General features: G+C 40.0%; 1 protein-coding gene across 1 annotated transcript in view; it reads left to right on the forward strand.

Moving 5' to 3' along the window:
* FAM185A (family with sequence similarity 185 member A) overlaps positions 1–17,894 on the forward strand; it is a 68,533-nt gene that overhangs the window by 26,006 nt on the left and 24,633 nt on the right. The window contains exon 5 of the mRNA XM_029910827.1: positions 4,334–4,375. Coding sequence (XP_029766687.1) covers positions 4,334–4,375 — 42 coding nt within the window. The remainder of the gene's footprint in view (positions 1–4,333; positions 4,376–17,894) is intronic.

The following is a 17,894-nucleotide window of genomic DNA, read 5'->3' on the forward strand; positions in this document are numbered from 1 at the left end:
GAGGGTAGCAGTACCACAACCCCCCCTACAGTACCTTGCAACCCCCACACAGCTCCTTTTTAGGTCAGGACCCCTACAGTTACAACACCATGAAATTTCAGATTTAAATAGCTGAAATCATAAAATTTACAATTTTTAAAATCCTATGACCGTGAAATTGACCAAAATGGACTGTGAATTTGGTAGGGCCCTATATATGGCAAATACCTCTGGCCTGGCTCCAGCTAAGATGGCAAAGTTTACTCTTTCCAGGCCAAACCTAGGATCAAAGGGGATGCTTAAACCTTAAAATTGCTGGTCTAGAGAAGAAGGGGGGCAGTGAGGGGTTTGAGTGAGTAGCCAGAGGCTCCCCAGGGAGTGTCAGTGAGCATTGATGGGGATTCAGAGAGAGAGAGAGAGACGGAGACGGAGAGTACACTGCAGCAGGGCACACTGTTTCTCCCAACCCAGAGATGGAGGTAACTGGGCTAAATGGAACTTACTAAAGCTTGCAAGGAAAGATAAGGTTTTGGTAAGGGGAAATGTAGATAGGCCTTCTTTTGTTATATACATTTGCTCTGCTTACTGTGTAGGCAGAGTGAATAAATAATGCTTTGTTTTGAAGAAGTTGTTTTTGAGTCATTTAATCAGCTGCTGTCATAGGCTTCTGGAGGTAAAGAGCTTACAGGTGCTAAATGCAATTGAGCCTGTTTGGTTAACACAGATGGTAAAGAGGGGGCCTGCAGCCCAGAAATCCAGTTTAGAACCACATCGTTGCTCCCAGAGAAGGAGGGGTGATGGTGGCAAAACCTGTCCCCAGAAGGGTGCACTTGAGAGAGATTAAAAGGGTTCTAAGTGCAGCTTGCCTTGTAACTATCACACAAAGCCTCAACCTGATTTAAATAAATTATTTTTAAAATCGAGTGATTTAAATTAATTATTTAAATTCCCTGAATTTAAACCACAATGCCTTAGCCTGTTGTTGTTTACTTTTTCTGATAGACTAACTTAAATAACTCCTCTCCCTCCCTGGTATTTATAGAGAGCAATCATATCTCCTCTCAGCCTTCTTTCGATTAGGCTAAACAAGCCAAGCTCTTTGAGTCGCCTCTCATAAGGTAGATTTTCCATTCCTAGGATCATCTTAGTAGCCCTTCTCTATACCTGTTCCAGTTTGAATTCATCTTTGTTAAACATGGGAGACCAGAGTCGCACACAGTATTCCAGATGAGGTCTCACCAGTGCCTTGTATAATGGTAACAGATATTTCCTGTGTCTACTGGAAATACCTCATCTGTGCCTGCCTAGGACTGCATTAGCCTTTTTCACATCTGCATCACGTTGGTGGCTCATAGTCATTCTGTGATCAACCAATACACCCAGACCTTTCTCCTCCTCTGTCACATAAGCTTTCGAAATGAACTTCTGATTTAAAAGATCTTGGCTATGTGCAGCGTGGAGGAAGGTTAAAATGGGAACTCTCTTATGCTATCATTAACTTATCACCTAGATATTATAAAGAAGCTATGACATGTGGAAAGGCTTGTTATTCTTTGAGCTTGGCACTGTAAAAGCACATGAAAATATGGTCCCTGCACAAAAATGAGTCTTATACATTTTTAATTACAGATTATGGAACTACTATATGTTAAATGACTTCATTTCAAAATTCTACATATTTTAGCAGTCTGGTGTTAGCTCCTTCATAAGCATAGGTCTGAACAGCATCAACTTCACAATAGAAAACCAAAGCTAAGAAGAAGTGTGAGGATATGAACTCTATCCCTTCCCATGCATCCTAACATGCCTTGTCCCCTAATGGGCCTAAGTCAGGAATTCACAGGGAAAGCAATACAATATAAGAGAAATATGATGCCACTGTTCACATCCCAGGAGCCACATCTTGAGTTTGGCCTCAAGCTGACCTTGATGTTGAGACTTACAATATCTATAGATAAACAAAACTTAGGAATGCAGGAAAAGGTTCTCATTAATGTTCAGAAAGAACAGAAATCATCGAAACATTAAACCACTACCATCAGTGATTTATTAAAGCAGCTAGAGTGCAGTATTTACAGTACTTCACCAAAACATCACATCCAGTAGTGCAGAATAAACCAACCAATATTTAAATATAGTCAGAACTCCTCTGCTCCACCCCAGATATATTTAGACTCAAGGGTTAGTTAGCTGAAAAATTGTAAGTTTAACTAAATATTGGAATTAATGGAATAATTAAATGAGTTAAAAGTCAGTTTTGTATATACTCTATGGACATTTCACAACACAGCACAGAAAGAAATTCCTCTCTGCCTTCCAAACAACTTGTCAAATTGGCTGAGTTAATGTGATTTATGAAAATTCACTAATCTCCAAATGTTTAATATTCTTCTGGGATAGTTAATAATTTATAAACGGGGGGCTAATTTCAAGTAAGTGGCTGCAGGTCCGTTTGAGTCACCTGATTACAACAGGTCTGAATCTGGCCCTGTGTCTCTTTTTGTTGTGTAGAAATAAGTATTAATAACCAAAAGGAGGAAAAGAGGAGACCTATACATGGGCTGTATACCTGAGGCTGGAAAGGACAAGGGAGGGGAAAGCCCTTTCAAGTTGACAGAACATATAAAAACGGTTTGATTCTGTTCTTAGTAATGCCTGTTGTCTTCTATGATTGCCCGGTTTGACCTCTGATGTGAAAATTTTCAGTCTTGTTCTGAGGGGCTTGAAAATTGTAAATTTCTTTCATCATATTGTTGTCAATTTCCGAATCATGGAAACCATTTTTAAACTGTATTTTGCAGTATACTACTTTCCTGTGCAGTTCTACTTGGCATTTTGAATGTATTTTGTGTGTGAATGTCGCTCCATAAATATGAGGTATGTGTATAATACCTTCTACCAGCTATTGAGAGACCATTAACTACATGATTTTTTTTAATGAGGTAGACCCTAAGCCTTAGGCACTGGTCTTGCAAATTCTGCAAGCACTGTAGTTGAATAGGAAGAGTACAGTACATGGATTTTACTATGTCTGAAGATATCTGCATATAACACGATGTGGTACTGTCTGATCAGAAATTGACAAGTACAACAAGAGATGATTTTACATGCTTTAGCTTCAGCTCTCTTGCACTATTCTACACTTATTCTCTTTAATCTCTTGGGGCCAGATTGTGTGAGGTGCTTAGAACTATCGAATCCCAATAAAATCTGTGAAAATTGAGGATGCTTGATATCTCCAATGGGACCTGCCACACCACTGGTTCTCAACCTTTTTTCATTTGTGAACCCCTAAAAAATTTCTAATGGAAGTGCAGACCCCTTTGGAAATCTTAGACACAGTCTGAGGATCCCCAGGAGTTTGTGGACCACGGGTTGAGAACCATTGCTCTACACCTTGCAACACCCACCCTTTCTTTGTCAAATAGATTGCTCTGGTGTCCATAAGAAATGAATATAATACTGTAGTACGGCTGAACAGAATCATGTTTTGCTAAACAAATTAAAAACTGATAAATTATTTACTACTTTCCACGATCTTGTTATGTGCTTGCTCAAAAATTACATGTCAGTTTACAATAAACTGATTCCTTTAGCAGATTTATGACTTTGTCGGCTCCTCATTTCATTGAATTCTTTCAAAACAGGGATGCAGATACTAAAGTGATTACTTGCACAGATTGACATTGGAGTCTGACATTAAGAGTGGGTTGAAAGGAATAGCATGGTAATGTGCAATGACTCCACAGGAATTTTTTAAGAAGAAGCCCTGCAGTATGAAATAAAAAAACCCCTCCTGGAAAAAAAATGTTATTGCAATCCCCCACACTCAACTTGGAAAATATCACTGTTGGAAGATGGAAACTTTTTTTGTTTAGCTGTCTGTATGCCATTTTTGTTACACATACAGTTAAACCAATTTAGTCAGCCATATGGCCCATGTGGTTAACTGCACAATAAAAAAAAAAAAACGTGGCACAAAATAATAATAATAAAAAAGTATTAGTTGATACTCATGAAATGCTTTTGGCTTTTTGTTTGTTTGTTTGTCTATATGTTCATAAAGTTTTACACAAATTGTTTTCCATATCTTCATATTTTTAAACTTTATTTCCACATTTGTTAAGAATTTTCATAAAATGCAACTCTGTGAATATAAAATAATATATTTTGTATTGATTTATTTTGTTAATTTTTATTTGCAACCCAAATAAAAATATGTAGACTAGCAGTTGCATTATGGTCATTGGAGCAGGACTCCCAGATATGCAGATAATCTGTGCAGCCTCTGAATGGACTGTATAAAATAAGTTTCTCTTATCATTAAAACATCGACTCTGTTTTTCTCTTATAGGTGACACAACCCTTCAAACTAAAACAGGGAACATCACAGTAGGTAGGTTCTACTTTCTCATGAAATAGGACAGCATTCTTGTATTTTTTTCCAGATAGTATTTAGGTGAAATACATAGATTATTTGTATCTTCAGTAACATATTTTGTTTGTTTTACTGATGTGATTAAAATGTTTTCTAGGATTTTTAATAAAGAATTGGTTTAGTACAGGATTGTTTCATTTTGGTTTTGCAAACTGTAAGAAATATTATAATGCTGGGAAAGATAAAGCTATACATTTAGAAAGACATCTATTCTTGTTTTAAAAATTCCCAAGTAAGGAAAATGTACCACAGCACTTGGTAATCTGTTCCAATGCTGAATTACGTTTACTATGAAAAATTTACCTCTCTTTTCCAGTCTGAATTTTACTGACCACAGCTTTCAGCCTTTGGATATTGTTATGCCTTTATCTGCTAGATAAAAGAGCTCTGAAATATCTGATATCTTTTTTGTCTGTAGATAATTATAGAACATGATCAAGTGTCTTCTTAACCTTTCATTTTGTCTTATGTTTGACGATTAAAACTGAATGGCTGGGATTTTGTCACTCACAAGTAATATTAAATCATTCTTTTATTATTTTATGTCATCTGCAAAGATGCTAGGAGCGTCTTTAGAAAATAAAGACAAAATGGTTACAGTCTAAGTGCCACTTTAATCAGTTTGCTCTTTAATTTAAGAAAAAAGACCGGGGTTAGTCTTGTCTCTGTTTCAACAAAGTGATTTTTGTGTGTGAATGGTAGAACACTGCTGAATTATCCCAATGTTCTCTTGTGATTTCGTACTGTACATATGAGTTCAGGGGCTGTTGTGACTCCTTCTTTTTGACTTCAAATCAAAATGTGCTGGGCCTGATTCATCACTGAGTTACTCCAGTTTTATGCCAGTGTAATTCTAGTGATTTCAGTGAAGTAAAACTGGAGTAACGCAGTGGTGAATCAGGTGGACTGTCTTTTTTGGATATACAATGTGAGCACTCAAGGAATTACATTTTTGTAAATGAATACAATTATGGAGCTAATTCTGAAAGGTTCTGAGTGTTTTCTGGTAGCACCAACTGATCTCAGTGACCCCACCACAGCAAGCTCCTTGCAGGATTGAGGCCTGTTAGAAATATCAAAACCTGAAAACAATAGTAATTAAAAAAACAATATCCACATTTCTTAAAAATAAAGGCGACAAATCTCCTCACAAAAGTCAGTCATGGAAACCACAAACCTAAACTCAACTTTCCAGACTCTGCTTTTCCTTCTGTCAAATGAACTGTTTGATGATGACGGTGTTAGAAGACTACAGTTTCTTAACACGGGAGGTATCACTGTCTACTAACCAGATGACGAATAGTTTCCATAGTTAACTGAACTCAGTTCTAAATATTAAGGAGTGTCTGACAGTTGAGAGCCATTTTATCTTTCAGATTTATGTGCCTTAGTGATTAGTTACATTTCACTTTTTCCTCAGGAGATCACAAAGCCATTTGTATTCATTTTCAGGCTTTGTTATGGACATTTTCAAAGGAAAAAATAACTTTTTAAAGAATCATATACACTTAGAGGACACTGGGCGAGATATGATAATACCTTTCACTTACATAGTGTCACCTCAAGCTCTTAAAGTGCTTTACACAAGTGGATAAGTATTTTCTCTGTTTTATGGGGAAACTGAGGCACAAAGTGGTTAAGTGGATTGCTAGAGCTCACACAGTGACTCTGGTCTTCTAGCGCTTAGTGCCTTCCTATAACCACTGCGCTATGTTATCTGCCTGCAAGTACATATATTTTCAAATTTTAGCAAATGAATGTTATTCCTGTTTGTATAAAGTTAGTAATACAGTAAAGTTAGTAATACAGTAAATAATAAGATTTTGCACAAACAGGAATGCCATTCATTAGGTAAAACTAGTTAATTGAATAATATACCCATTATATCTCTCAATGACTCTATAGTATCTTGCTACTTAGTGTATCCTTAGTATATACGTCAATCTCGTAGGAGACTGACTAACACAGAGGTGAGGTGTTGAACTTATTTTCAGGGTATTAATCTGTGAGACAACAGGAAATCATGCTAATCAACGATTCCTTATTCTTGCAAAATTCTGCTTTAATAGTTAGTAGGAACCAAGCAACACATATGTATTATATACTTGGTGATCCAATCATAAATTCAACAGGAACTGAGGATGTTCAACTACGTTCCCTGTAAGCTGCCTGGCCTGCTCTCCAGGGCTGCACAGGCAGGCAGGGAGAGACGCCCCTTCCCTGGCCCGGCCCAGGCTCTCCGGAGCTGCCGGGGAGAGGAGCCCTTCCCCCAGCCTGCCCAGACCCGCAGGAGCTGCTGGGGAGAGGAGCCCCTTGCCTGGCCTGCCCCAGGCCCGCCGGAGCTGCCGGGGAGAGGAGCCATTTGCCCAGCCCGGACCATGCCCACCGGAGCTACCAGGGAGAGGAGCCCCTCCCTCGGCCCGTCCCAGCCCTGCCAGAGCTGCCACTACCGGGGAGAGGCATCTGTCACCCAGTCCCAAGCTGCTGTGAAGAGAGAGGGCTGTGGGGGAAGTCCTTTCTCCCCAACGCAGCCCCAGGGCAGTATGCACCCCTAGTCCCTCATCCTTGGTCCCACCCCAGCCCTGAGCCCCTTCCCAGACCCCAATCCCCTCATCCCTGGCCCCACACCAGAGCCTGCTCCCCCAGCCAGAGACCTCACCCATGCCTCACCCCAACCCTCTGCCCCAGCCCTGAGCCCCTCAGCCCCACCCCATGAATTTTGTATGTTCACCAATGTGAAGGTGATGTGTCACACATCACCTCCATATTAATGTACATATCAAAATTCATTCCGCACATGGATGTAAAAAATTAGAGGGAATGCTGGTGTTCAACTTCTTGCAGGATTGGGCCTTTAAAATAAGCATACTGAAGCAGGAAGCATGCTTTTCTCTACAGTATGTGTTTATACAGTGCTAAGTACACTGTTAGTGATTAACAAATGTGAAATAATTTTGATGTGTTTTGAAAGTACTGTGCTGGAAACTTCTCAGTTTGGACCAAATAATATTCAGCTTTTAAATGACTTGTTAATTTAGATCAACCCAACCTTGTTTTATTTCTGATTTGATTAAATCACTGCTGAAAATGGTCCTTAAGATACTACCAGAATTCTTAACAGTTTCACAAAGGACAGCAAAGAAGGCTTTGTGTTCAGTACTAATCGTATCTTTCCAATTTACAGTTGGCACAGTCCAGTAATCATTCATTCCTTGCTGTTATGCCTTGTTCCCTTGAGGTGTTCTCTGCTGCCAGGACAAATTTCTTTCTACCATCCTACAGCTGTATTAAAAATAACATTCAAGTCCTGCTTCCCTGCATGGTAATGTTTACATTTCAGCTCCAAAATATTCTGAGATAGCAAATCTTTACTTTGAGTTTGGTCTGTTGGAAATGTGAGAAAAATGGGGAGTTCTGTGCCAACCATGCTATTTCAAATAGGAGGGCATGACCCCAGATTTTTTGTGGGATTGAAGGCAGAGTTTATTTTCAACTGCCAGCCTTATGGATTGTATTTACAGGAAGTAGGGTACTGCTTTTGAAAGCAAGATTTGGCACACAGACACAAGGAAACTCAGGAAAGAACAAATTTGTCAGGCTCATTTTCTTACACGTTTCATTGCCAACTTTTTCACCATCCTTCAAATATTGAAAGACATGAAGTGATTCTGTCCCGCTTCCTCACATCGTGACCCTCTGTCTGTACAGGACCTGGAGTCACTCGTTGCCTTGGATTTGTTGTACCTGAAATTTTAATTTCCAGTTAAGTGCTAAACATTTGTCAAAACACAGATATCTGATACTTGAAATTGGGGTACAGTACTAAAGTGAAAGTGAACTGAGCACTGCAGGTGTCCACAGTGATGTGAGAAGGTTGCTATATGTGACTATTGCTTGGAGGTTACTCAGGACTGAAAGACAATACCAAGAATTTGGTTGCAAATTCTCTCTCCTATGAAGTTGTATTGTTTGAGGAAAACAAAAAAGATGCTCAAAATATCTGCAGCATAATTGTGTGAGGAAACACCCCAAATATAAGTTGTGTAGCTCCAACAACATGCTCAGAACTGTGGGCTGATTTTTATCTCAAACCCTAACACCAGGTATGACATGCTGTAGGCTTTCAATGCCTATTTGAAAACTTGGCTGTGTCAGGATGCCCATTTCACTTCTGGGGCTTCAGATCAACATTTGGGTGCTTATGCACTGATATGAGTACCCAGGTGTGGAACTAGATGCCTATCTTAAGCATTCAAGTGTTTAAAAGTAGACCCAAGATTTTTAATTTGGTATTTTCCCCTAATAAGGATGGAAGCTCCTCCTCAGCAACTGTTCTTAAGTATTTTTATATTATTCAAGTCCACTCCTTCACTTCATCCAAATACAGCTACCAAAATAATCGTTATCACCTTCTTCCTCTTCCCTCCTTTGTCAGATACCCTCCCTTGTTGCGTCATGTTGAATTTAGACTGTGTGGTCTGGGCAGAGACTGTGCATTGAAGAGCACAGCAATACCAAAAACAAGTGTATCTGAAAACAAAAACACAGCCTCTGCCCTAGAAAAATAATAATAAAAGCACATAAGAACATACGAATGGCCATACTGAGTCAGACCAATGGTCCATCTAGCTCACTATCCTGTCTCTGACAGTGGCCAGTGCCAGATGCTTCAGGGGGATGAACAGAACAGGGCACTTTTGAGTGATCCATCCCCTGTTGTCCAGTCCCAGTTTCTGGAAGTCAGAGGCAGTCTAGCAATCTGAGTGGAGCATGGGCATAGGCGCCAACTTTCTCAGGCGCAGGTGGGTGCCTACGCCTCCTGCCCTGACTCCACCCCATCCCCGCCCCTGGCCCTGCCCCCATTCCAACCCCATCCCCAAAGTCCCTGTCCTAACTCCGCCCCCTCCCTGCCCCTATTGGATCCCTTCCCCAAATCCCCGGCCCTGCCTCTTCCCGCGTTCCCTGTCCTCCCCCCTCCCTCCCTGCCCCACGAATCAGCTGTTTTGCAGCGCAAGCGCTGGGAGGGAGGCGGGAGAAACAGGCCCCGGCGGTGCGATCGCGGAGGAGGCGGAGGTGAGCTGGAGCAGGGGGGCGAGGTGGGGCAGGGGGAGCTGCCAGTGGGTGCTGAGCACCCACCAATTTTTTTCCGTGGGTGCTCCAGCCCCGGAGCACCCACGGAGTCGGCGCCTATGAGCATGGGGTTGTGTCCCTAACCATCTTGGCTAATAGCCATTGATAGATGAGTTCATAGAGGATAGGTCTAATTCTTTTTTTAACCCAGTTATACTTTTGGCCTTCAGAACATCCCTTGGAAACAAGTTCCACAGGTTGATTTTACATTGTGTGAAGAAGTACTTCCTTTTGTTTGTTTTTAATCTGCTGCCTATTAATTTCATTGGATGACCCCTAGTTCTTGTGTTATGTGAAGAGGTAAATAACACTTCCCTATGCACTTTGTTCATACCATTCATGATTTTATAGACCTCTATCGTATCCCCCCCTCAGTCATCTCTTTTCTGAACTGAACAGTTCGTTTTTTTAATCTCTCCTCTTATGAAAGCTGTTCCATACACCTAATCATTTTTGTTTCCTTTCTCTGTACTTTTTCCAATTCTAATATATCTTATTTTGAGATGGGATGACCAGAACTCCACGCAGTATCCAAGATGTGGCTATACCATGGATTTATGTAGTGGCATTATGATATTTTCTGTCTTATTATCTATCCCTTTCCAAATGGTTCCTAACATTCTGTCAGCTTTTTTGATTGCCATTGAACGTTGAGTGGATGTTTTCAGAGAACTATCCATGATGATTCCAAGGTCTCTTTCTTGAGTGGTGTGATGGGGGTATACAAATAAGGAGTAAAGAATTACTCTGGGCTCAGCCAGCACCACCCCACCACACCTGTAAGAAATGTACCAACTGGAGAAGAAATTAAAAGGCAGGGAAACAGCTCACTTGCTGGGAGATCAGGGAAGAGAGCAAACCTGCATCCTGCAGCTCCAGCAGAGAAGAGCCGAGGGAAAGGCAGAATCACTTCCTAAAACAACTGCCCAAAGGTCCCGCCCTGAGGGAAGGGAGGACCTGCTGCAGAGACAGGTATAGAGACGGGCTACTAAGATGATCCTAGGAATGGAAAATCTACCTTATGAGACATGGCCCAGAAGGAGGCAGTTGCAACCCTGAGAGAGAGAGAGAGCTACCATGATGTGCGCAGCTGCCAGCAGGTGCCTTGTGTTGGGCGGACACCCTTCACACTGTCTTAACCCAGACAGCGACCTTGGGACAATTGGGGTGTGTGTTAGGAAGTGGCCCAGGGAGGACACCTTAAGTGCCCCTGGCTGTCAGATCACTGATAGCCCTCAAAAGGCCCTGGGACAGACCTGGACTGGGAGGCCCAGGCTCCTCTACCAACACCCACCTGCAAGTCACGGGTCAAAGCCCCTGACTAGTAGGTGCTGCTTCCCTACCAACCACCTCCCAAACTAGGGACATCACAAATGGTAACAGCTAACTTAGATCCCATCATTTTGTATATATAGTTGGTATTATTTTTTCCATTGTGGATTAATTAGCATTTATCAACACTGAATTTCATCTGCCATATGGTTGCCCAGTCAGCCAGTTTTGCGAGATCCCTTGGTAACTCTTCACAGTCAGCTTTGGACTTAATGATATTGAGTAAATTTGTATCGTCTGCAAACTTTGCCACTTCACTGTTTACACCTTTTTTCCTGATCATTTATGAATATGTTGAGCAGCACAGGTCCCAGTACAGATCCTTGGGAAACCCTGTTATTTATCTCTCTCTATTGTGAAAATTGGCTGTTTATTCCTACTCTTTGTTTCCTGTCTTTCAACCAGTTACTGATCCATGAGAGGACCTTTCCTCTTATCCCATGACTCTATAGTTTGCTTAAGAGTCTTTGGTGTGGGACATCATCAAAGGCTTTTTGAAAGTCCAGGTATGCTATATCTACTGGATCACCCTGGTCACATGCTTGTTGACACCTTCAAAGAATTCTAACAGATTGGTGAGGCATGCTTGCCATTTACAAAAGCAGTGTTGAATCTTTCCCAACACACCATGTTTACCTATGTATCTGATTTTGTTCTTTACTATAGTTTTAAACAATTTGTCTGGTTCTGAAGTTAGACTTAATGGCCTGTAATTGCCAGGATCACCTCTGGAGCCTTTTACATTACATTAACTATCCTCCAGTCATTTGATACAGAGGCTGATTTAAGCAATAGATTACATAGCACAGTTAGAAGTTCTGCAGTTTCCTATTTGATTTCTGTCAGAACTCTTGGGTGAGTACCATCTGATCCTGGGGATTTATTACTATTTAAAGTATCAGTTTGTTCAGAATCCTCCTCTAATGACACCTCAATCTGAGACAGTTCCTCAGATTTGTCACCTACAAAGAATGACACAGGTGTCAGAATCTACCCCTTATTGTCTGCAGTGAAGAGGGATGCAAATTATTTGTGTAGCTTCTTCGCAACAGCCTTGTCTTTCTTGAGTGCTCCTTAAGCACTTCAATCATCCAGTGGCCCTGCTGACTTTTTGGCAGGCTTCCAGCTTCTGATGTATCAAAATATTTTTTGCTGTTAATTTTTGTGTCCTTGGCTAGTTGCAAATTCTGTCTTGGCCTGCCTTATTATACTTTACTTGCCAGAGTTTATGCTCCTTTCTGTTTTCCTCAGTAGGATTGATTTCCAATTTTTAAAGGATGCTTTTTGCCTCCAATTGCCTCTTTAATTCTGCTGTTTAGTCATGGTGGTATTTTTTTGGTCATCTTACTGTCCTTTTTTAATTGGGATATATATTTAGTTTGAACCTCTATTATGGTATTTTTAAATAGTCTCCATGCAGTTTGCAGGCATTTCATCCTTGTGACTGTTCTTTTTAATTTCCATTTAACTAGCTGCCTCATTTTTGTGTAGTTCCCCTTTTTGAAGTTAGATGCTACTGTGGTGGGTTTATTTGGCACTTTTCTCCCTACAAGGATGTTAAATTTAATTACATTATGTGCTGTTACTGAGTGGTTCAGCTATATTCACCTCTTGGACCAGATCCTGTGCTCCATTTAGGACTAAATCAAGAATTCTCTCCCTTTGTGCGTTCTAAGACATGCTGCTCCAAGAAGCAGTCATTAATGGTGTCTAGAAATTTTCTCTCTGCATTCCTCCCTGAGGTGACATGTACCCTGTAAATATGAGGATAGTTGAAATCCTCCATCATTATTGCATTTTTCTGCCTTTGTAACCTCTCTAATCTCCCTGAGCATTTCACAGTCACCACCCTAATGAGGTAGTTGGTAATATATTCCTACTGCTCTACTCTTATTGTTCAAGCAGGGATTTTCTACCCATAGAGATTCTGGGGTACAGTATAAGTCATTTAAGATATTTACTCTATTTGACTCTGTGCTTTCTTTCACATATCGTGCCACTTCCTCACCAGCGTGACCTACTTTATCATTCCTATGTATTTTGTACCCTGATATTACTGTGTCCTATTGACTATCCTCTTTCTGCCAAGTTTCCATGATGCCTGTTATAGCCATATCCTCATTTAATACCAGGCACTCTAGTTCACCCTTCACTTGTTTGTCAATATTTAGTTGCTTGCCTTCACATGTTTATATTTAAATGGGACTCTTTTACATTTCACCATTCCTTACTAGTGCCTCCTTGTACTTTACCAACTTCTTTCTTGTCCTCTTTACTAGGATATAGAGTTCTCCCGTCAATAAATTTGTCCCTAAGGGATGTCTCTGCCCAAACCATGTGGTTCTTCATACCTGTCAACTTTCCCCCAGCTCTTAGTCACAACATGAGTTTTCTTGCAGCTTAAAAAGATAAACTGTTTTTTCTTCTGTAGATAATCTCATTCTTTTTATAATACGCAACTGTCCACTGTAATGTTTTGATCTTCTACAGTATGTGTTTTATAGTGCTTAGCATGATGGAGCCACTGTCCTGACTGAGACCTCTGCACACTACTGTAATACAGCTATTAAGTAACAGTAATCATTTAAAAAACTTTCATCTCTAGAAGTTTTTAATAGTTCTGTTCCTGTCCTAGAGACTTGTAGACCTTTAAAAAACTGCCAACAGCCATTTTATAATGAGAAAGCAACAAATGCATGTAGATGAACATTTAATCCACCGTCAGACCCTTCAGTTCTTCAGATCCAAAAAGTGAGAAATTACTTCCACGTAATATACATTTCAGACAGTGGATATGTAATGAGACACTCAAATATATTCCTATTCAATTTACCTCCACCAGGCAATATTCCCATTCAAGGATGGTATATGAAAATGTTTTATAATACATGCTGCCTGAATCAAAAAATGTATTGTGGTTTCCATGTCTAGCGTAGTGGCTTGGATGAACCAATACCTGATAATAAAAGAGCATTTGGATTAATTTATGGTTCATTAAATACCAACATTTAAACTACTGTTAAGCTGTACAAGACTGATGTACTGTATTCAGAAAGCATGTTCATTATGTTTCAAACATAGAGACAAATTCTGTGTTCCATTACATCAGTGTAAATCCAGAGTAACTACTGTTGTGAATTAAACTACTTTCAGAGAAGAATTTGATTCATAGAGTTGATCCAGATTAATTAATTCATCCTTCCTAGAAGGAAGAAGCTATGAAGTAAGAGAGAGCTGCATTTGTTCATTGTAAATACATGATAAAATGCAGGCTCACCTATAACTCTGTAAAGGATTAATTTCCTTTAAAAATATGCTATTGAGTTGTAGATAAAGATTTCAGTTGTAAAGATGAAATTAAGTCCTGAAATGTTCAAAAATTTAAAAAGAATTACCAGAAGACTGTTGTGATGCAGTGGACTTCTTTATGCGTCATCGTCTTATCTTTAAAACTTCCCTTGAATTAAAGAACATGTCATAGTGTTTAATGGTAATGTCCAGACTGCACAGACAAACCCTCTCACGTAACTTTACCAGGGAGTCTTACATAACCTCTTTACTTGCATTTAACTACTGACAGTAGCATCCCTGACAGAATGCTGTATTTCTTCATAAGAATCTGTCCCAAGGTAAAAAAAAATGAGCCAGAAGTCTTTTCCTTCCCATTAATCTTGAGGGCTGGCAACCTCCCATGTTTTAAGCAAGCTTATAATATTAAACTGCTTGGGTCAGATGACTGCCTAAAGTGAAAAAGATTATAAAAGTCTGGACATCTAATAGCACCAGGACACTATTAGGTGAACATCTGTGGATAGCTGCTATAGGTATATGAGGCAACACCTACAATCCTTTCTTGAGTCCAGATCCTCCTGACTGGTTGAGCTGTGATTGGCACACAGTCAGGGAGAGGGGCAAATGCAGCCTCATTCTTGACCTGATGCCAGCAGATATCACCCTGGTCCCTGGCACAAGGTAGAGCAGTTTTAGTGCTTCCCTGTGTTACGATGGCTGTTCTGACAAGGCTGTTCTGGAAAAATGGGCACTCTGGCCATGCTCTCTCTTCCCTGGTCACCATCCTCCATTTGAGTTCAGCAGAATGGGTAGCATAAAAACTGCTACAGAGGCCCTATGCCACTGTAGGATTCTCTTACACCAGGGGAGTCTTCCACTGGACAGTTAAGTAGGGCTTAAATCATCTGCTTTGCACCTCCGGAGTCATGAGATCTGATTAATTTCCTTCCATCGTTGCTGTGTCTCCTTAACCAAATCTTAATCAAAGCCTGATCTTCCTTTCATTGAAATTATAGGGAGTTTTGCCATTGATTTTAATGGGAACAGAATCCATTAGTGGTCTTGGGAAAACTAAAGAAGTTTTGCTGGAAATATTCAAATTTAAGCTAAGGACAATTTCTGTCAACATTTTTCTTTATTATTTCCATTTATTAAGTGTCAGGGAAGGGAAATAATTGATTGTCAAGCTATGGAACTGTTCTACCCTATGCTGATGTACTGAATGTTTTACTGGGAGGTATCAAGTTCCACTTTTTTTTGTAAATTTATTATTGTAACTTATTGGTATTTACTTGTATGTGTTTCCTGTAGTTGTGTAATTTATATGGGTCACTATTTTGTACAGTACTTTGCAAGTAGGAGATAGAGTGAATTGTTTTGGAAAAATTCTGGTTGCTAGATCTCGGAGGTCATTTCTGTACAATCAGTGGCTTATCTTTTTCTGGAATCTTAAGATAAATCTTTGTGTGATGTCTGTTAATTTCTTTCATGTTTTTCAATTTTGTGTGATACCTTCTGTACCTTTCTGTTCAAAAATAGGAAAAAATGCCATGCAGCACCAACAAAAGTGAAGCTGTATTTTGGTTGTGGTTGTCGTCCATTTTAGCCTTGTTTCCTTTTGACCCGTATGAAGAACACCTTTTAAGACTCCCCCTCCCTGCAACTATCTTAGGCCTGGTCTACACTTAAAATTTAGGTTGACAGAGCTACGGCACTCTGGAGTGTCAAAGTCCACAACCCTGAGCGCCATCGCTGTGCTGACTTAACCCTGTGTATATGCAGTTAGATCAACGGAAGAATTCTTCCTTCAACCTAGTTCTGTCGCTTGGGGAGGGAGAGTTCCTACAGCAACAGATTAATCTCTTCCATCTCTGTAGCCTGCGTCAACATTACAGGGTTACAGGAGAATAGCTCCAGCGCCATAACTATGCCTCCATAGCGCACACAGTGTAGACGTGACCTAGGCATCTCTAGTGTACCCATTAACATAGTATCTCTGCACCAATTGATTCATATATCAACCCGATTTCATTTTCCCAGTCACTCTTTCAGTTTGACATTCCCTCTTGCTGATACTTAATATCTCTGGGGGTTCTCCTCCTCCTCGATATGTAAACTCCAATTTGTCTTGATCAGTGGATTCCAGGTATCACCATCTTTAGTATTCCCATCTTTCCATTTTCATTTCTGGTGAAGTATAAACTCTAACCAAACTGGTCTCCCCACTGATTGCCTTTGTTTTCATAAAACAAAGAATGTATCAAGGACATTTTGCTTCACTGCATTTTGTACTAGTAAATACCTAGATCATTGAAGTTGCTTGAGAATACTGAGTAATTTGATCTAGCCATCTGTTCCATTTCCTTTAGAATGATTCATCCTTATATTTCCCTTCCAGTTGTCTGTTCATAACAGATTCTGAATGTAAAATATCGTCTACTTTCTCTCTAGCTTTTAACCTCAATAGTTCATTCATATTAGCACCCTCTAGAACCCTCTAGGTATGTGTTTATATATAAAATAACCCCCCTCTCATTTCATCTCCTTTTTCTATTTTCTGTATGTATCTTCTCTATTAAAATTTCACTTGTGTACTTTGTCCCACCAACCTTCATTAACTGTTGCAAGACCATACTTTTCCTGCAGCATTATTTATTTAAATTTCAGACTGTTTTGTTATCCAAGCTTCTCCAGCCCGCTTTTTAACCTGTTGTTATATTTCCTTCTCTAACTTGTTTAAGAGAGTTAGAAGACAAAAGAAGATTTAAACACAAATATCAACTTCATCAGCCTTTTCAAAAAGAAAGATGTTGACTTTTTAAGTATTAACATAGTACTGTTTATGTTCTGCCTAATCTACCATCTAGGCATTTGTATCTAGTTCATTACCTAACATCAGAGATATAGTCTAATAATTATTAAAGTATCATTTCCAAAAGCCCAATTCCACAGTTAAACATGGATTGTAGCCTTGTATTATTGTTTGTTTAAATCCAACAGAGTGCTCAGTGTTTTCCAAACATAGATATAATCTCATCCCAAGGAGCATTTAGTGCCTGCCCTAACTCGAGAAAGGTGTACTGTGGGCGGGAAAGTGTGGAGAGGTAGAGGTCATGCAGACGGTACAAAGGGGCAGGCCAACCGCTGATCACAGCATGCACAGAGGAGGCTGGGGCCTGACCCTTTCAGTTAGAGGTATGGTACATTTTCAGCATCGTAGATGTCAAGAAAACACTAAATCCACACGTTGGTCCAATAAAAGATATTATCTCGCCCACCTTGTCTCTCTAGAGCCACAAAGGTATTTTGGCACTTAACTGCCACCTTAGGTGCCTCAGTTCAAAATTTAGATCCTTGAACTAGGGCTGTCAAGCGATTAAAAACAAAAAATTAATCGTGATTAATCGTGCAGTTAAAAAAATTAATTGCGTGATTAAATGCACGATTACAAAAATTAATTGCATGATTATTCACACTTAAATAATAGAATACAATTTATTTAAATATTTTTGGATGTTTTCTACATTTTCAAATATATTGATTTCAATTACAACACAAAATACAAAGTGTACAGTGCTCACTTTATTTTTTATTACAAATATTTGCACTGTAGAAACAGGGCCGGCTCCAGGCACCAGGCACCCAAGCTGGTGCTTGGGGCGGCACCTGGAGGGGGGCGGCGCGGCGCTCTGGCCGCCGGGGGGAGAGCCGAGCCGAGCCCCAG

The sequence above is a fragment of the Terrapene carolina genome, unplaced genomic scaffold (assembly GCF_002925995.2).
Source record: "Terrapene carolina triunguis isolate 2854851 unplaced genomic scaffold, T_m_triunguis-2.0 Scaffold68, whole genome shotgun sequence".
Taxonomy (NCBI): domain Eukaryota; kingdom Metazoa; phylum Chordata; order Testudines; family Emydidae; genus Terrapene; species Terrapene triunguis.